The sequence below is a fragment of the Bos mutus genome, chromosome 3 (assembly GCF_027580195.1).
Source record: "Bos mutus isolate GX-2022 chromosome 3, NWIPB_WYAK_1.1, whole genome shotgun sequence".
Classification (NCBI taxonomy): Eukaryota; Metazoa; Chordata; class Mammalia; order Artiodactyla; family Bovidae; genus Bos; species Bos mutus.
Genome location: NC_091619.1, coordinates 98,012,160 through 98,032,838, shown reverse-complemented (window position 1 = coordinate 98,032,838; position 20,679 = coordinate 98,012,160). Strand labels below are relative to the sequence as shown.

General features: G+C 40.0%; 1 protein-coding gene across 8 annotated transcripts in view; it reads left to right on the top strand.

The window, feature by feature from the left end:
* The window catches only part of MAST2 (microtubule associated serine/threonine kinase 2), a 207,379-nt gene that overhangs the window by 109,810 nt on the left and 76,890 nt on the right, over positions 1-20,679 (top strand). Inside the window, exons 1-2 of one of the 8 annotated variants that reach the window (XM_070368129.1) lie at positions 3,006-3,289; positions 6,124-6,318. The exons of 5 other annotated variants lie outside the window; for them this stretch is intronic. In XM_070368129.1, coding sequence (XP_070224230.1) covers positions 3,240-3,289; positions 6,124-6,318 — 245 coding nt within the window. In that variant the 5' untranslated portion in view covers positions 3,006-3,239. Of the gene's footprint in view, positions 1-3,005; positions 3,290-5,173; positions 5,311-6,123; positions 6,319-20,679 lie in introns of those variants that run through there. 2 more of the 8 variants (XM_070368130.1, XM_070368132.1) reach the window with 2 other exon arrangements.

Below are 20,679 nucleotides of genomic sequence, written 5' to 3'. Positions count from 1 at the left end.
GATTTTCCTTGCATCATGTGAAATCTTTCCTTGTGGCACGGGAGCTCAGTAGTTGCAAAGTCTCAACTTAGTTGCTTCACAACATGAGGAATCTTAGTTCCCCAACCAAGGACCAAACCCATGTCCTCAGCATTGCAAGGCAGATTCAGTTCCAAGGCAAACCATTCAATATCATGGTAATCCAAATCTATGCCCTGACTAGTAATGCTGAAGAAGCTGAAGCTGAACGGTTCTATAAAGATCTACAAGACCTTCTAGAACTAACACCCCAAAAAGATGTCCTTTTCATTATAGGGGACTGGAATGCAAAAGTAGGAAGTCAAGAAACACCTGGAGTAACAGGGAAATTTGGCCTTGGAGTACAGAATGAAGCAGGGCAAAGGCTAATAGAGTTTTGCCAAGAAAACACACTGGTCATAGCAAATACACTCGTCCAGCAACACAAGAGAAGAGTCTATACTAACTCTTACTTGTTATAGTAAGACTTTAAATTTTAAGACCAATCTAAGGGGTTGGTAGTAATATCTCATTGTGATTTTAACTTGCATTTCTTAGATGAAAAATGATGTTAAGACTCGAGGCTTGTTGCAAATTTTCAAGGCCAAGATCCAATTGGAGCAGGAGGGACTGGAGCAGCACTGTAAATCCGGGGTGTCAGTTGGGACAGAAAGAATAACCCAGAACCCTGGAACAAACTAGGTCCTAATGATCAGTACAAGTTCTACTCTGTGAATGTAGATTACAGCAAACTGAAGAAAGAAGGTCCAGACTTCTAAATGAAATATTTCACTGTAAAGCTGATTTGAATGAAAATGCCATCCGCACAATTTTCCATTAACCAGGAAATATTTCCCCTCTAAAATGCAACCAAATCAATTGTACTGATGAATAAATAGTCTGAAACTTGAAAAAAAAAAAAAAATAACAACAAAAAGCAACCAACAATTGTAAGTAATTACTAGATTCTACTCTAAACACTCTGTGATGAGTAGTCCTCATCACAGCTGTATGATATGCATGCTGCTGCTACTGCTGCTAAGTCACTTCAGTCATGTCTGACTCTGTGTGACCCCATAGACGGAAGCCCACCAGGCTCCCCTGTCCCTGGGATTCTCCAGGCAAGAACGCTGGAGTGGGTTGCCATTTCCTTCTCCAATGCATGAAAGTGAAAAGTGAAAGGGAAGTCGCTCAGTTGTGTCCGACTCCTAGTGACCCCATGGACTGCAGCCTACCAGGCTCCTCCATCCATGGGATTTTCCAGGCAAGAGTACTGGAGTGGGGTGCCATTGCCTTCTCCAGATATGCATGCTATTATTCCATTATTATTATTATTGTTATTATTATTAAGTAGCCTGGGGTTGGGTATTAGAGAATGGAGAATATTGAGTAGGAACTTAGAACCTCACCTTAACTGCATGGCCTCAGCTTGGGGTGGGGATAGACAGAGGCTAGTTTGCTAGATGTGGGAGTGTGGGCTTCTGTGACTGACCCTGATATCATCACGAGACTTTCCCAAAGTGGGACTCAGTACTTGTTGAGTAGATTTCTGAGAGAGTGTTTCCATTTTTGTTATAGAGAACAGGGGCTTCTGGAAAGGAACTGTGAGAGACAAATGATTGGGCTGGTATGTGGAGAGGGAAAGTGAGTGTCTGTAGCTGCCGGGTGGGGTAAGTTTGGTTGGGTAATTAGAGCAGTGGCGTCCAAATTTTTTAGACTGTGACCCTCAGTAATAGATTTTACACTGTAACCCATGACACGTGTTTGCACTTATAAATAATACATATTTCAATAACAGGTGTTGCAAACACAAATTTCACTAAATAATTCTTCCCCTCACTTTGTGTGAAGCACTCTGATATTTTCTTTTCTGAAAATTCTTTTTCCCTTTTAAGAAAATTTTGGTCCTGACTTTCTAAATTGATCTCATGACTCACTAAAGAGTTGTGACCTGCAGTTGAAAAAGCGCTGGTTGTAGTATGAATTAATCTTTTGGATGTTATCCTAGAAGAACAGTTTGACATACTTTGTCATCCATATGAATGAGAGGATCTCATCGAAGTTGGCAGGTGCTCTGAAGCAGGGGACCAAGATTTTGCTTAATTTTCACTCCCTTAGCTGTCAGTGTTTAGCTCAATAATTTATTTGCTTTTGTCAGATGGTTTCTTATGTGTTTGCACTTATCTTCCCCTTTAGATTGAGAGCTTGTCCTCTTGGGAGGGCAAGACCTATGATAATAGCTAATAATTCTATAACACTTCCTCTATGCTAAGCACTTTTCTGTTTTACATATAATAATCTTCCCTACAACCCACCTATTAAGCATCTTACCTATTTTCATTCTATAGGTGGGGAAATGTTCAGTGACTTACTCTTCTTTACAGTTCTTCTGCAGCTTACCTCATATAATATCTGCCATAGAAATTATTTCATTAATAATTTATGGATGAAATTAAACTAAGTAGTTTCTAGGCTTACTTCTCTTAATTTGACTTATGGCTATTCTTACCAGACGGTTATTTAAGTGACTGGAGAGTAATACCAATTGAATTTAAAATGATGCTGGATTTTGTCTGAAGAAGTACAGAGTTTACTAAAATTGGTTTCTGAGCCCTGACATTACAACTCTGTCGTCCTCCATGAGGTCTGGGCTTGAGAATGAATAACGTTGCAGAAATGCCCACATATTCTTAGCTCATTATTTACTGATTTGGGATCCTTAATGTGCTTTGTTCCAGTCCGCTACCCACTGCAGCAGCTGTTCCAGCCTGACCCACGCCTCCTGAGTTAATAGTATTTCTGTCACAGTGTGAGTTTTCAAGTTGGTATGTGCAGTCTCTGCCAGAGTCCTCACTGTTGCCCGGCTTCAGGGCTGGAGGTTGTGACTGATGTGTGGGGGAGGGGATTTGATGCTTGTCACTGAGGAGGAACGAGGTGCTCCCTGGGACTCTGATTTGTTCCAGGCTGAGTGTGAATGATGTCAGGCAGACAGAGGACAGCTGATTCATTCGGGCTCTGGGACTCCTCACTCTGCCTCACTGCTGCCTTTCGTGCTCTTAGGTTTTTTTTAGGGGGGGTGTTGCTGATAATCATAATTTTGAAGAAAAGTACTTTAATTTTTCTCTTAAATTTGGGAAGCCTTTGTAAGTTTCCTTTGGCTTATGCCTGCATACCTCTTGTGTGAGAGAACTTCCTGCCAAGATTCCAAGTGGGAAAGGGCAAAAGCTTGAGTAGCCAGGAAAATGATGAAACGGAGGAGAGAGAGACTGGGAGCACCATGCCTGCGGATCCAGTAAGGAGGCTGGGGTCTCTGAGTGGAAACTGGCAGGTGTCAGGAAAAGAACTAATGCCAACTAACACACCTTCATTTGCTTGGATAAAGACTCTGGTTTGGAGATGCCTGTCAGGAAGAGGGCTGGGCTGGCTTCATGAATTCAAGGTCAAAACAGTGGTCCCTGGCAGAGGTATACGGGGTTTCTAATTCTGAAAACTGAGTTAGATGATCTCTAAGATTCTTAGGTACTTGGGAAGCCGGGCTAACAATGAAGACTTTTTTTCCTGCCTTGCAAGCAAAAGGATATTTAAAGTAACTGTCAAAGCCCCAGTGGATGTGAGAAACAAATGGAAAGGAAAATATCTCCTCTTTTGACTAGAGAGGGTGTTGTATTTCTACCCTTGGCCTGTCAGCTCAGGACCTCAGATCTGCCCTTGCAGATCCAAGCCTGAGTCTTTTAGGGTGGGAATTTTATTTCTATGTTGACCAATATAGGAATAATACTTAGGTAAGGATTTTGAAGCTGGGGAATGGAAGAAGACTTCCACTTCAGGGTAGCTTTCCCAAGAGATGCTCAGGCTTATTTAACGAAGAAGTATTGAGTGAATTGATCAGCAAATTAGGGAACCAGGGAAAGGAGTGCCCTAGAGTTCATTCCCTTTCAATGATCTGTCTCGAACAGCCTTTGCTGTAAGAGGGCAGAGGGAATGCACTTCAGATTTCCTTCCCCTGAAGGGTAGTGGTTACGTGAAGACAGCACAGCCTACTCAAGTAGGCAGACTTTGTCAGTGGGCTTCCTTTGGGTCGTTGCCCTTCAGTGCTAGCGGATGCTCATTGAACTGATGATTCTACCAGACCTTGGGAAATCAGACTTGTTTGGAGTATAAAATCGGAACTATTGGCACACTTTAAAAAAAAAATGGTTTATTTCCCTATTAAACCTACAAAGTAAATGACCACAATAGAGAAACTTCATCAATTAAGAAAACATAGGGATTAAAAATCATGCTCTCCAAACATTAGTGTAGTGGTAATTTTAATCATTGTATCTGTTTTAGTGACTTTGAATTTGGATTAGGAAAATGCTCCTTGAGGATCTAGGAAGTAGTTTATCAGTCTCTTCCCTTTTTCAAACATTCCTTTTTAGACTGCAGCCCCAGAGTATAACCAGTTTGCAGAGTGGTAATTAAGAGCAAAGAGAATGAAATTTGGTTTTCATAGATTTTGCATAATTTCAAATTATATATTCATCAGATGGCTAAGCCTCATCTTATGTGATAAGATTTAAGACTCCAAAATTTTCTATAAGCAATGTTATTCAGGTTAACAAGAAAAGTGTGTGTTCTGATTAACTCTAGCATATATGTACTGTTGACCCTGTTGTGTGTTCTGATTAGCTCTAGCTTATATGTACTGTTGACCCTTAAAACCACAGGTCCACTTACACCACAGATTTTTTCAATAAATATGTGCTACAGTACTACACAATGTACAGTTACTTGAACCTGCAGATGCAGAACCTCAGATATGGAGTGCTGACTATGAAGTTGGAGTGACAGCTGTGAAGTTATAGACAGATTTTCAACTGCAAAGGGAGTTGGCACCTGCATTGTTCAAGTGTCAACTGTACTAGGGAACTAATTTTTAAAATTTAGATGTCATTTAGAGTTCTTTAGAAAAGTGGAAATTCTTTTTTAAAGTGAAAAATTAATATTTTTGCTTATAATTTAAAAATATATTGAAAAATTTTACCATCCTATTATATCTTCATATTTTGTACTCATCTGAGAAATATGCTGAAGCCAGCTAGAGGGATAATATATAGGAAGGTGGAGATTTCTTTTGAATATATGTAATTAAATACAAGTAGAATTTCATCATGGAGAAGGAAATGGCAACCCACTCCAGTGTTCTTGCCTGAAGAATCCCAGGGACAGGGGAGCCTGGTGGGCTGCCGTCTATGGGGTCGCACAGAGTCGGACACGACTGAAGCGACTTAGCAGCAGCAGCAGCAGCAGAATGTCATCAAATCCAAACAGGTAGCAGTAACAATACAGGAAACTAACATCATTTTAAAACAGGTGCTTATGTGATACTTAAGTTTTTTTCCTATCTTGTAAATAAGATATTGTAGTTAAATATTGTATTTGTATAGAAAGCTATACCACTACTACACAAATGCTGTGCGTCTGTCAATTATTTTTCATCATCTGTGACATGTCTATTATATATGATTAAAAAATAGAAATTCATATTTACCATCTGTCTGTGTTTAGTCTAATGATCTCACTTAGTCTTCTTTAGGATTTAACACATTAAGATGGTTAAATTGTTTTTTTGGGGAAAAAAATAACCTGCAAAATGAAAATTTAAATAGAAGCAAAATTTATTATATATAGTGAAATAACATTATTTGGTGTACTCAGACAAAAGTTAGTTAAACAACTTGGTATTATTTTAGATGTAATCTAACAACTTAAACTATTAAGAATGCTTTACTTTTATTGACATATATGTTTCTCTAGGAAATTTTAGTCATTGAACACAACATATTGTCTATTGCTTGTTAATTGATGAATTGTAGTAAATTTACCACATTTTCACGGAAGCCAACCTAAATACTTTGAATATCCAAAGCTTAACTTTTTGGTTTTAATTCTGTGGATTAAGTTTTAGTCTCCATGGTCATTCTGTGCCAACATTGGTACTGGGTATGATATTAATATCTGAGAATGGTTTTTGACCACTTACTTTTCTTGAGCCTCTTGCCTAAACTAACCCACTTTGAATGTTTCTTTTTGGCTGAGAAATTACCACTGACTCTGTTTTTCTCTGCTGTGGTACGTTGTCAGAATCTCTGCTCTTTGCCGAGGATCTGAAGTGAACCGGCACGTACTTTCTCCCACGTCGGCTCCAGCCTGGTCCCTCTCTAAAGTCCCCTTTAGTGCCGAATGTACTCTGGCTACTTCTCCTCTTGCCTTTTTCTTGAACACACACGCCCATAGCAGTCCTGGCAGTCCCTGTTCCAGCCGCTCACTGCAGTGGAGGTAAGGAGACCTACTGTGATGAACGTGGGCCTCAGCGATTGCTTCTGGCCTGATAAGTAAAACCTAGGTCTTTCTCCTTAATGATGGGGAGAAACTGCACAAAAGTGATGGCTTGTGTGAAAGGAATTTCACAGATCTCTATTACATGCAAAATTAGGGGAAAGGTAGTGTAGCATATCAGTAGTTAGATAATTGTGTGTCCATCTTAACCAATGGACAGCCCTGTGATCACCCCATAGGAGAAACATAGCATGATAGAATGCTTGAGCTCTCTGAGGGTTAAATAGTCCAAACCCACATTTTACACAGAAGGAAAATGAGTCCATACTATATGCTGAGCACTGTTTTTCTCATGAAGGACTGTGATCACAAAAGAGTAAAGTCCCTGCTCTCAGTAAGCGTAGATTCTAGTGGAGGGAGGCAAACAAATTAGTGAGTAAAAAGAGATGGACATAAATGATACTGAGAAAATACAGTAGGATAAGGGGGATGGGGAATGTGGGATCCAGGGGTTGACATTTCATGTAAGATGGCCAGGGAGGTCCTCAGCAATAAGTTGACATTTGAGGAAAGACCTGAAGTAAGTCTCAGAGCCAGAACAGTGATATCTGAAGGAAGAGCATTTCAGACAGAGGCAGCAGAAAGTGCCTAAGACCTGATCTAAGAGCTTGCTCTGTGTGTTCTTTGTATAGCAGAGTCCAGTGAAGCTCGTGTGGAATGAGTTAGGTGGTGAGTGGGAAGAAATGAGATCTGAGATGTAGTGGGGAGCCAGATAAAGTAGACCTTTTAAACCATGATAAGGATGCTTATTCTTTCACTGAGTGACTTGAGAAGCTATTGAATAGATTAAAGCAGAAGAATACGATGATCCAACTCAGATGAAGAGAATCACTATCACTGTAGTTAGAAGGCTACTGGTATATTCTAGGTGAGAGACAGTGGTTTGAACCCACGATGGTGCAGGTGGTAAGAAGTGTAGATTAGATGCAGAATCTGAGAAAATGGTGAGTTAAGGATAACTGAAGATTTGGCACTGAACAGCTAGAAAAGTTTAGTTATCATGAACTGAGACTAGGGGACTGCAAGAGATAGCTAATTAGACATTCAGTCAGAGATATGTGAGGTCTGGGCTAAAGAGATGTAATTAGAAATTGTCATCTTATAAATGAATCGTTAGGTTTATGAGATTATCCAGTGAGTAGAGAAGGAGGAAATGTTAATGGATTGAGCCCTGGACTGGGGCAATCTGACTTTAAGAGATTCGGGAGACAAGGAACTAGCAGAGCAGAGGAGAAACTAAAAAGGGACAGTTCTTCAGGAAGGACTAAGAAACCAATTGAAAAAGTTTTTCAAATAAGAGGAAGGTATGATTGATCAATAGGTATTTGGTAAGCTTTCTGTTAGAAAAAAAATTAATGTGGCAAAAGACAAATTTAAATAGAAGCAAAACTTATTATACAGACTTAAGTGACATTATTTGATATATGAACTCAAACTCCAAAGACAATTGAGGGAAAGTTTAGACTGACATAGGGCAGCATTAGAAGCTGATTCCTCCCTGAAATCACCTTATTCTGGAGGTACTAGAGCTTGGTGCATGAGACTGAGAAAAATTGTAGGTTGGGTAGCACCCACAAGCTACGGTGTTCCCCATCTTGGCACATGGCTTAAAGTACTAGGCCCCCTCACCCCCTGTTTTTTCAGCTGTGCCATGTGGCTTACAGAATCTTGGTTCCCCAACCTTACTAGCCTGTGATAGCTGTGTTCTTAGGACACAATCTAAGGCAATATCTTATAGCTTTAGGATTGACAACTTGTTAAATCCCCCCACCCCACCAGACTTGTCCACATGTCTGGTCACTGTATTAGTGTTTTATTCCATTCTTTTTTTGTATCTCTCATATGCATCATACCAGTTCACTGATACAGCAAGATAATTTTACCTTTGCTTGCTATGTTTGTATTTCTTTAAATGTTCTTGAATTTTATTCTGAGATGCAGTTAAATTATCAGAAAGAAATAGTTTGATCCCTTTGAGGGTTACTTTTAGGCTTTGTAGATGGTCCCAGAGCAGCATGTGGGTCTAATTTTTTCTTTATATGGAGGCAGTGCTTTCTAAGTATTGTACTTGATGACCATGCGTTGTGATTTTTTCTGCACTGGCTGGTGGGAGCATTGTCCATTCCTAGCCCTATGTGAGCTCTGGGAAGCTAGTAACCAGTTGTTGTTCAGTTCAGTCACTCAGCCGTGTCCGACTCTTTGTGACCCCATGGACTGCAGCATGCCAGGCCTCCCCCTCCCTGTCCATCACCAATTCCTGGAGTTTGCTCAAACTCTTGCCCATTGATTCGTTGATGCCATCCAACCATCTCATCCTCTATCGCCTGCTTCTCTTCCTGCCTACAATGTTTCCCAGCATCAGGGTCTTTTCCAATGAGTCAGCTCTTTGTATCGGGTGGCCAAAGTATTAGAGCTTCAGCTTTAGCATCAGTCCTTCCAATGAATATTCAATATTGATTTCTTTTAGGACTGACTGAAGCCCAAGGGACTCTCAAGAATCTTCTCTAGCACCACAGTTTGAAAGCATCAATTCTTTGGCACTTAGCCTTCTTTGTGGTCCAACTCTCACATCCATAGATGACTACTGGAAACACCATAGCTTCGACTATACAAACCTTTGTCAGCAAAGTGATGTCTCTGCTCTTTAATATGCTGTCTAGGTTTATCAGAGCTTTTTATTTTATGGCTGCAGTCACCATCTACAGTGATTTTTGGAGCCCAAGAAAATAAAATCTGTTACTGCTTCTACTTTTTCCCCAGCTATTTGCCATGAAGTGATGGGACTGGATGCTGTGATCTTAACTTTTTGAATGTTGAGTTTTAAGGCAGCTTTTTCACTCTCCTCTTTCACTTTCATCAAGAGGCTTTTCAGCTTCTCTTTGCTTTCTGCCATTAGAGAGGTATCATCTGCATATCTGAGGTTGATATTTCTCCCGACAATCTTGATTCCAGCTTATGATTCATTGAACCTGGCATTTTGCATGATGTATTCTGCATGTAAGTTAAATAAGCAGGGTGACAATATACAACCTTGATGTACTCTTCTCCCAATTTTGAACCAGTCCATTGTTCCATATCTAGTTCTGACTGTTGCTTCTTGACCTGTACACAGGTTTCTCAGGAGGCAGGTAAAGTGATCTGCTATTCCCACCTCTTTAAGAGTTCTCCACAGGGTCTTGTTATCCACACAATTGAAGGTTTTTGCATAGTCAGCAAAGCAGAAGTAGATGTTTTTCTGGAATTCCCTTGCTTTTTCTATGATCCAACAGATGTTGGCAATTTAATCTCTGGTTCCTCTGCCTTTTCTAAATCCAGCTTGTACATCTGGAAGTTCTCAGTTCATGTAGGCAGTGGGAAGTTCTCAGTTCACGTAGGCAGTGGGAAGTTCTCAGTTCACGTAGGCAATGGAAACTGGCATTCAGCCCCAAAGGATCTTGCTCTAGTATCTGTAGTCTTAACTCTGCTATAATGTTTCTAATGAAATGTGCTATTGTGTGTTTAGTTAGTAAGTAAACAAATTCTTAGGACTTAATAGTGCCTCAGCTGAGTACCATTCTAACTATTTAAAAATCTGTAAATCATTCAATCCACACACCAGGTTTGTGCAGTAGGGATTATTGTTATGCTTGTTTTGCAGATGAGAAAACAGAAGTGCAGAGAGATTAAATAAATTACTTGAGATAAAACAGATGGTAAATGGCAAAAGTGGGATTAAAACCCAAGCCATCTGGCCCCAGAGATCATGTTTTCAACAACTATACTGTTCTGCTTCCCCATCTAAGATACTTCTTTCATGTAGTATGTTTTGATCCTAAGTAATTTTGTGGACCCGGGTCTTCTCTTTTCCCAAGGTAACCTAGTCATGACATTCTTATACAAATCCGCTCATACTCAGGGAGTTGGTATTTCTAATCCATTTTCACTTCCATGCCATTATCTTTATTTCCTTTTAAAAACCTCTGTCCTTCTTTTAGGCATGTGTCATTCCATTTTATTCTTTTACACACGTTCATTGTTGTTATCCACTAATTTAGTTTTGTTCTCTGAGTTCACATTCTGAGTCTAGGACAGAATGAGTTTTTAATTAACACAATGGTGAACCTAAATTCTACAAAATTGTTACCATTTTTGCACATTAGTACATGTGCCTAATGAACATGCTGTTATTTAGCAACTGAGCAAATATAAGCTGAGAGAGAAAAATGATTCTAGTAAAGTATGAATAAGTGAAGAAAATTCTAGAGCTACTGGCAGTGAATTTAACCTCTATTTAAAAATAGATGACCCAGGAGAGATCTAGGATCTACATACTGCCGCCATGCAGTGGCCATATTAGGATGTCTTTTATTTCCACAGAGTATACTATTTTTAGGGCTTCCCTGGTGGCTCAGACTGTAAAGCGTCTGCCTGCAATGCAGGAGACCTGGGTTCGATCCCTGGGTTGGGAAGATCCCCTGGAGAAGGAAATGGCAACCCGCTGCAGTACTCTTGCCTGGAAAATTCCATGGACTGAGGAGCCTGGTAGGCTACAGTCCATGGGGTTGCAAAGAGTCGGACACGACTGAGCAACTTCACTTTCACTTTCACTTTTCATACTATTTTTATGGGCTGAATTGTGTCCCCCTAAAATTCATTTGTTGAAGCTTTAAACCTCCAGTTCCTAGAAGGTGACTGTACTGGGGGATAGGATTTTCATGGAGATAATTAAGGTTAAATAAGATCTTTGGGATGGGCTGTAATATGACTGGTGTACTTATAAGAAGGAGGCTTCCTTGGTGGCTTAGTGGTAAAGAATGCACCTGCCAAGCAGGAGACATGTGTTTGATCCCTGGGTCAGAAAGATCCCCTGGAGAAGGAAATGGCAACCCACTCCAGTATTCTTGCCTGGGAAATTCCAGGGACAGAGGAGCCTGGAGGGCTACGGTCCACGAGGTCTCAAAAGAGTCGGACACGACTTAGCGACTGAACAACAACAGTAACTCAGAAGAAGGGGTTTAGACAGGGGCACAGATACAGAGGGAGAAGACAGACATTTACAAGCCAAGGAGTGAGGCTTCAGATGAAACAACCCTGCTGACACCTTCTAGCCCCCAGAACTGGAGGGAAATAAATGTCTCTTGCCACCGGGTGTGTGGTACTTTGATATGGCAGCCCTGGCAAACTGACACCGCTATTGAGGCTTTTGGTTGCATTGCCCAAAGGGGCTAGAAATAGTAGTTAGAACTGGCACTGCTCAGAATCTTAACCCTTTTTATTGAGTTCTGCATCTTAGTTATATATTTAAGACCTCACAGATTGTTGTCCGTAGTAATTTGAAGGACAATAAAGACACAGTTTAAAAATAATGACCTTTTGAATTCTTATGGTACATTTCCATTTGTTCCTTGATGACAAGGGATGGGTCTGTTACAGACAGGTCTTGATGCTACCTTTCAAGTGTCCTAGATGGGTATGGTCAACCTTAAGAGGCATAATAAATGCGATTGTGATTTGGGTTGAATTAACCTCAAACCTTTAGTCAACTTGTACCTCTTCTAAGAATGTGATTCTAGCCTACTGATTGGCACTGAGACATGGGTATTGTATTGTTGATAAAATCATATTTGAAGGAGTACTAGATACGGTCCTTGGTGTAATTGATGTCCCTAAAGACAGCAGGAACCTGTGTCTTGGGCTGTTCATTGGGATTTTAGACCTCCTGGGGATAGAAGCTTGGTGTTGGCAACTCCCTGGAACATAGAATGGCTTAGGTTTTGATTCAGTTTTGAGTTGCCATTGTTTTCGTCAGCCCTAAAGTGCAGCAAGAAGTCCTCATTAGAATGAACTTTGTATAGGAAGAGTTCTAGCTGTAGCCTACTTCCCACTGCATAGAAATTCTTTTCGTACAATCTCTAGTGGAAAAGTTATTCTTTGGTTGAACATCTTCAGCAACAAGAAGTTCACTGTTGAAGTTTGCAGCTAGTACTAATTCAGCCCTCTGGCCCTTCCTGTGTCACACGTGTAAGAAGCTTTCTGTGGACTTTAGTGGCAAAGGACAGGTGTTGCTTTGGGTGTCCTCCAAATCTGGGCAGCCTTTGAAACCCTTTTTTGGTAGTGTCAAGATTGTTTCCTGCCAAAGAGAAAGCACTATTTTCATTTACCAACACCTGCTTGTCTTATCTGTCTTTCTTTAAACAACTGCTTTTCAAAGTAACTCTAAAAGAGGAACGTCTCCAGAACTTGTTCTTATTCTGGCCCTGTTGTAGGCAAATCACTTCCCTTTCTGTCTCAGTTTTCTACATTATTAAACTGGGGATAGTAATAGACTTCAGGTATCACTGTCAGGATTAGATAAGTCAATACCTGTAAGATTGTTCAGAATAACAATTATTGTTGCTGTAACAGTTTTTTTGCTGTCTTTGTTAGAAAATTCACATGTTGCTAATCCTCACTTTTTTTTTTTTTTTTGCTTCTATTATTTTTCCTTTTGCTTCCTTTTAGTTTTCTCATATTCTGATTTTCCCTTGAGTAACTCTAGGTATCACTTATCATTATGTTCTGCCCTTGGAAGTTTTGTTACTGGCTAAGATGAGGCAGTAGCAGCTGTGTTCTCTCTTGCCTTCTCACGCAGGCTCACTAATTATTGTAGCTAAAACTGGCCCTCTGGGGCACACCAGGACATGGAGTAAAATGAGTAAAAATTTACTCATGAGTAAATGAGTAAACCGAACTACATTCTCTTTTGGGCCATTTCTTGGCAGTGGGAAAAGCCCATTGAGATGAGCTTAAGGTGTTTCATTCCTGTCCACCACCCCCACTCCTGTGTAAGGGAAAGAACAACTTGAGAGTATATTCAAATGTGATTCTCCTGTTAGGGAAGGGGTAGTCCTTTTTAACGGAGAAGGCAATGGCACCCCACTCCAGTACTCTTGCCTGGAAAATCCCATGGACGGAGGAGCCTGGTAGGCTGCAGTCCATGGGGTCGCAAAGAGTCGGACACGACTGAGCGACTTCACTTTCCTGCATTGGAGAAGGAAATGGCAACCCACTCCAGTGTTCTTGCCTGGAGAATCCCAGGGACGGCGGAGCCTGGTGGGCTGCCGTCTATGGGGTCACACAAAGTCGGACATGACTGAAGTGATTTAGCAGCAGCAGTCCTTTTTAAAAAATTTTTATGGAAAGATAAAGTAATGAAGAATACTAGCTGTGATTTAACCTCAGGGAACTGTATGGCAGAGAATTATAGATCCTGGCTTCAGTGACTCTGAATAAATATATAGTTCTATCAGGCAACATGCCAAAGGCTTGCTCTTGAATTAAGAGCAGGAAGCTGAAGGTTTCTAGGGTATTTCTGTTTCTAGAAGTAGGAAAATTTTGTTTACTGGAAAACTTAATCTCTTTTTAAAATATCGTATTGTGGGAAATCTCTATAATATTCCAAAGCAGAGAGAGTAGTCTTACATCCCACTGTAAGTTGTGTTAACAACTCATGATCAGTATTATCTCATCTACATCCCTCCTATTCCCTCCCCCACTCAGTTGTTGTAAAGCAAATCTCATGTCATTTCATCTGTAAATATATCAGTTTGTATTTCTAAAGGTAAGAACTCTTACCTTGCAATATCATCAAATATCTAGTCAGTGTTCAAATGTTTTATGACAGTTGTTTTGTTTTTTTTTTAAATCAGTATCGAACTATGCCAACACAGTTTGTTGATTACTGTATCTCTTAGGGCTCAGTTGGTAAAGAATCCATCTGCAATGCAGGAGACCCCAGTTTGATTCCTGGTTCCAGAAGATCCGTTGGAAATGGGATAGGCTACCCACTCCAGTTTTCTTGGGCTTCCCTTGTAGCTCAGCTGGTAAAGAATCCGCCTGCAATGCAGGAGACCTGGGTTTGATTCCTGGGTTGGGAAGATCCCCTGGAGAAGGGAAAGGCTATCCACTCCAGTATTCTGGCCTGGAGAATTTCATGGACTGTATAGTCCATGGGATTGCAAAGAGTCAGACATGACTGAGCGACTTTCACTTTCATCTCTTAGGTAGGGTGACCATATAATTTATTATCTAAACTAGGAAGCTTTTAGTAATGAAAGAGGACTCTATTAACAGTTACACTGGGATATCAGGCATGAACCAGTGTTATAATGGACAAGTTGGGGTGTCTGGTCACTCTACCTTTAACTATCTTTGGTTTTCCCATCCTCTTTTTCCTTTCCTTTTCTTCCTTGTATTTAATTTGTTGAAGCGACTGAGTTGTTTGTCCTTGTAGACTTTCCCACATTCTGGATTTTCCTGATTGCATCCCTGAGAAGTTATTTAACATGATCCTGTGACCTCTGTATTTCCTGTAAACTGTAGGTTAGATCTGATTCTAATTTGATTTGGGACCCTGGAGAAGAATACTTAACAGAAGTTGGTGCCGTGTACAGCTGTTAGGACTCACGTCATGTCAGGTTTCTCCCTTTCTTTGATAGTAGTGGTCTTTGATAATTATTACTTACATCCGTTATTTTATTATGAGTTTGCAAAAAAGGTGATATCCCCATTGCTTTTCCATTTATTAGTTACAGTGTTTACACGAAAGGAATTCCCCCCTTTGTTACCTATTTGTTACCCTTAAGGTACAGGCTTCCCAGGTGGTGCTAGCTTACCGCTAGCCAATGCAGGAGATGTAAGAGACCCTGCAGGAGGGCATGGCAACCCACTCCAGTTTCTTGCCTGGGAATCCCATGGACAAAGGAGCCTGGTGGTCTACAGTCAGTCCTTAGGGTCGCAAAGAGTCAGATACGACTGAAGTGACTTAGCACACATACCGTACCCTAAGGTACAGTTAGGTACTCTTACTCTTTTTTTCTTTTTTTAAAGAAATTTTATTGAGTATGGTTGGTTTACAATGTTGTGTTAGTTTCTGCTCTACAGCAAAGTGAATCAGTTATACATATACATATACCCCGCAGAAGGCAATGGCACCCCACTCCAGTACTCTCGCCTGGAAGATCCCATGGATGGAGGAGCCTGGTGGGCTGAAGTCCATGGGGTCGCTAAGAGTCGGACACGACTGAGCGACTTCACTTTCACTTTTCATTTTCATGCATTGGAGAAGGAAATGGCAACCCACTCCAGTGTTCTTGCCTGGAGAATCCCAGGGACGGGGGAGCCTGGTGGGCTACTGTCTATGGGGTCACACAGGGTTGGACACGACTGAAGCAACTTAGCAGTAGCATACATATACCCACTCTTGTTAAGATTCTTTTCACATAAAGGTCATTACAGATTATTGTGTAGAGTTACCTGTGCTATGGACTTCCTAGGTGGCGCCAGTGGTAAAGAACCCACCTGCCAATGCAGGAGACTAAGAGACCTGGGTTCAATCCCTGGGTCAGGAAGATCCCCTGGAGAAGGGCATAGCAACCCACTCCCATATTCTTGCCTGGAGAATCCCGTGGATAGAGGAGTCTGGTGGGCTATACTTGTGCTATATGGTAGGTTCTTATTTGTTATCTATTTTATATATTGTTGTTGTTCTTCAGTTGCTAAGTTGTGTCCGACTCTTTGCAACCCCATGGACTGTAGCACGCCAGACTTCTCTGTCCATCACTATCTCCCTGAGTTTCCTCAAACTCATGTCCTTTGAGGCAGTGATGCCATCCAACCATCTCATCCTTCTCCTCAATTTTTGTTGCCCCCTTCTCCTCAATTTTTCCCAGCATCAGGGTCTTTTCCAATGAGTCAGCTCTCCACATCAGGTGGCCAAAGTATTGGAGCTTCAGCATCAGTCCTTCCTATGAATATTCAGGGTTGATTTCCTTTAGGATTGACTGGTTTGATCTTGCAGTCCAAGGGACTTCCAAGAGTCTTCTCCAGCCCCACAGTTCCAAAGCGTCAATTCCTCAGCGCTCAGCCTTCTTTATGGTCCAACTCTCACATCCATACATAACTACTGGAAAAAAACATAACTTTGACATTTTATGTATAGTAGTATATATATGTCAATGCCGGTCTCCCAATTTATCCCTCTCTCTTCTTTACCCCCCAGTAAGCATAAGATTTTTTCTATATCTGTGATCCTATTAGGTGCCCCTACTTTTTTTTTTTTCCTTTGCCACACTGTGCAGTATGCAGGATCGTAGTTTGCTGACCAGAAATCAAGCCTGTTCTCCCTGCAGTGGAAGTGCAGAGTCTTGACCACTAGACTATCAGGGAAGTCTCTAGGTACCCTTACTCTTGAGTCGACTTGGGCTCTTTCCCGGACCTTCAACCTGATGCCCGAGTGTCACACACTTCCTTGATCAGTGTTTTATAACTATTGCTCTGTAGTGAAGATTGTTTAGCCAGAAAAGTGAACTGGAGATTTTGTCTCTGTGAAAGCCCTCAGGGCTTGTCGTTTGAGTAACTGTTGACTGAACGTTCAGCTGAGCAAAACCTTGGCTTGCTCTTTTGGCTCCTAGTAGTCATCCTTGGACAGGCGCCTTGTCGTAGAGACTCTGAGGTGGTACAAACTGATGTAGGTGCTCTGAGAGGTAATGACTGATCCAGGTAGCAGGAACTCAGTAGCCCCACAGCTGCAGAAGATAAATATTATTTGTTAAGCTCCTTTAGGAGGGCCTCTTGTAGCAGCTTCACTTTCATGCCCCTGGATGCTACAGGAGGAGGGGCCCCTGCTTATCCTGATTGCCCCAGGGACTAGGGTCCCTTTTCTGGTCTTGATAGATAGGATGCTCAGTCACTTCAGTTGTGTCCGACTCCCCACAATCCCATGGACTGCAGCCTGCCAGGCTCCTCCGTCCATGGGATTCTCCAGGCAAGAACACTGGAATGGGTTGCCATTTCCTTCTCCAGATAGATAGGATAGGCTGGGGATTAGAGAGTCTTTCTACTGAGGAACTAGTATACTAGGGGAAGAGTTAGAGAACACAAATAATTTTCACGATGATTCTAGGCACAGAAGAATTAATTTTCATGGTATGTCTTCAGAATAAATTCCTAGAATTGGGCATGCTGAGTTGAAGAATAAATGCATATGTAGTTTTATAATTTTTAGACTTCATTCTTTTTAATGGCTGAATTAAAAAGAATGTGTTGTGTGTTTATTTTCTCTTTATCCATTCATCCATTCAGTATAATTTTATTTATAAAACATGTACATTTTTTCCTATTCAACTATTTTTTACTTTTGCAAGTTTTGATTCATTAATTTTTTATGCTATTTATGTATATTTCTGATGGTCTAAAACATTCTATATTTGCAAGTCTTTTTTTTAGATTTCTATTAATTGATTTTTAACCTCTGGAAATTCATCTTCCCATTTTTTATTTTATTGGTTGGCTTTCTTAGCATTAGATTTTTTCAAGTGTTTTGGTTATTATTGTGACTGGTAATTTATTTTCTTTGTAGTTATTGCTCGCATATGCACGTCTGACCGTTTCATGTATTTCCATCTTATCCTCAGCTTCTTGAGTCTTTTTTTTTTTTTAACTTTCATTGGCCAGAGCTTCTGGTATTAGGTTCAGAAGTAGCAAGGAGGATAGGCACCCTTTTGTTTAGTTTTTGTTTTTTCCTTTGACCTTAAAAGAAATGTATCTTAAGTTTCTCTTTTGAGTATAATAATTTTCTTCTAAGTTTAGAGTAGAGATCCTTTATAAAATTAAGAAAATTTCTTAAATTTTTCTTTAAAACTTTCTTTGAGCTTTTCTTTAAATCCTGTTAAACTTTATCAAATACCTTTTCTCTCTTTTCTCTCCAAAATGTTTCTGCATTTCAAATATACAATATTAAAAATCATATTTGCTAGTATTACTGATCAGAATCAGTAATACTGATCTGAAAAGTCATCAGAAAAGTCTAAATATTGGAAAGCTGTCAAACTCCTGACATAAGTTCAAAATTATGATTTTTACTTAAAAGGTTGGATTTTATCATTGGCAATAAATACTGTCAGTTGTTTCTTAAAATAATAGGCTTATTTTGTTCATGTCAAGAAACTCTTTGCAAAAACTTAAGTCTGAATTACTGTGAAATGGTGTTCATGAAAAAAGTGGCTCACAACTGAACCAACAGCACAAGTATCTTCTTTAAGGCACTCATTGTACTTTGATAATTCAGCAGTAAGTAGTGTTTTATGCATACTTCTTATTGTATCACACAGAGTATTTAAGAAATAGTCAAGATTTAATAAAATTAGTAATTTTTATTGTTTTGACAAGTACATTCTGAGTCAGTCTAGTTTAAGATTTTTTTTTTAAACTGCAAGTGAGTGGTGGTGAAAAATACTGAGAACATTTTAGTTTCATTTATGCTGAGGTGCCAGAAGTTTTACCCACTATTGGTGTTGCGGTATTACTCAGAATTAAAACATATATGCTTATAAAGGAAATGAATCTACAATTTTCATAGGGTATTGTTATTCATCTTTGAATTAAAGTTATACTGATGTCATAAAACAACTTAGGCAGCTTTCCAACTTATTCAGTTTTCTAGTACAAGTTTATAATAAGCCAAGGATTACTTGTTGCTTCTAAGTTTGTTAATTATCTCCTGTAGAGAGCTACTTGGCTTGTGGTGGGAGTCATGTGGTGATGCACAATACATTCTGTAATGGAAGGTTATATAAAATTCAGTGCCAGTTTATGGAAACCAGTCTTTAATTCTGCCCTGGAGAACTCAATAAGGGCTTAAGAGAGAAGGAAATTTCTTGAGTGGGGAAGAGAATAATTAACATATACTTGTCAGGTAGACATTTGAAACAAGGGTAGAAGGAGAAGCAATAGATGTGCATGGGAGTGGAGACATAATGGCATGGGCCTGTTTAGTATTGCGGTGTAGACCATCTAGAGGGTGGATTTGTGGGGAGGTGATGATGAGTAGAACAGATCGGCAGGGGGTTGGCCATATCATGAAGGGCAGTGAATGGCATGCTAATAACTAATTTAGGTATTTATTTATTTAACTGTGACAGTTGTCAGAGAATTTTGAGCAGAGGGGTGAGATGATCACTTGCTAGTTTCCTTTAAACTATGATGACCTAGGATAGAACCATGGTTGTACCAATTAAAATGCAGTGTAATTATTGTGATTACATTACTGATTGCTGCAAATTTCTTTTCCTACCCCAACTATCCCTTTCTTCTTCACTTAACATATGTGAAAACCACTGTCATTTTAAATTTAATTTTTATTTTGTTGAAGTAATCTATGGACCTAATTTTAAAAGCCATTGACTTCTTTAAGGCTTATAAGAGAAAACTAAATATTCTCTTATCCCACTCTTACCATCCTTGATTTTTGCTTCTCAAAAATAAGCACTTTAAATTATTTCATCTAAAAACAAAAAAAGAAAAAACCAAACAAAAAATAATTTCATCTATAATCAATTCAATTATGACTTCATAACTGTTACCCTAGTTGAGTCATTGTATGCAGTGATTATGTTTATTTTACAACTTTTTGTTTTCTCGAGGGTAATAATTACCTCACTTTTGCCTTGCTTTATATTTTCTGCAGAAGTCATTTGCTCATCCCTGCATTTTCCATCAGAAGGTAAAATGCAGGAGGTTACACTCGATGATCTAATCCTCCCTCTCACCCTCCCCGCTGCGTCATCACTCCTAGAACCCTCTCATCTTCCGCTCCAGTCTAGGCTGACTGTTTTCGAGTCTTCTTGCATAGTTGGCATCATGGTATTACCAGTACCTCTTTCCACTGTGAAGTCTAGTACATTCCTGTGATTTTCTGCCTTCCTCTTAGTCATATCGTTCATTTTAGTAGAGCATAGACACCCAGATTCTTTTTTTTTTTTTAAAGATACCTCTTATAAATGGTATCATATTATAATTATCTTTGTCTGGGATGAAATCCATGTCCCCTGTATCGCCAGGAGGATTCTTGTCCACTGTATCACCAACAAAGTCCCAGATTCTTTTTTTAAAAGGCACCTATGTTCAGTAAATGTTGCCTGAGCTCTTTTCCTTCACATATCTAATTTTCTTCAGCTGCAAGCCTCTGAAGGCCAGTGTTTGATTACATTCATTCCAGCGCTCGGCCCAGAACCTTGCAATTAATTATCACTAAAAACGACTGGGATATTGAGGTTTGATTACTGAAAGTTGGGGCTCGGCTCTACGAGTGGCCACTGTATCCATGACTGCCTCATAGAAACAGAATTGTGTTCTGATCTTCTCTATTACGGAAACTTGGGCGCAGGCCAGACAGCTGGGCCATTTATTGAGGGAGGAGGCAGGAAAGAAGGGTTGTTACTAATTCAGGGTTTAACCTGGATATTGAACAAACATATGGAGTGACTGCAAGATATTTTGTGATTC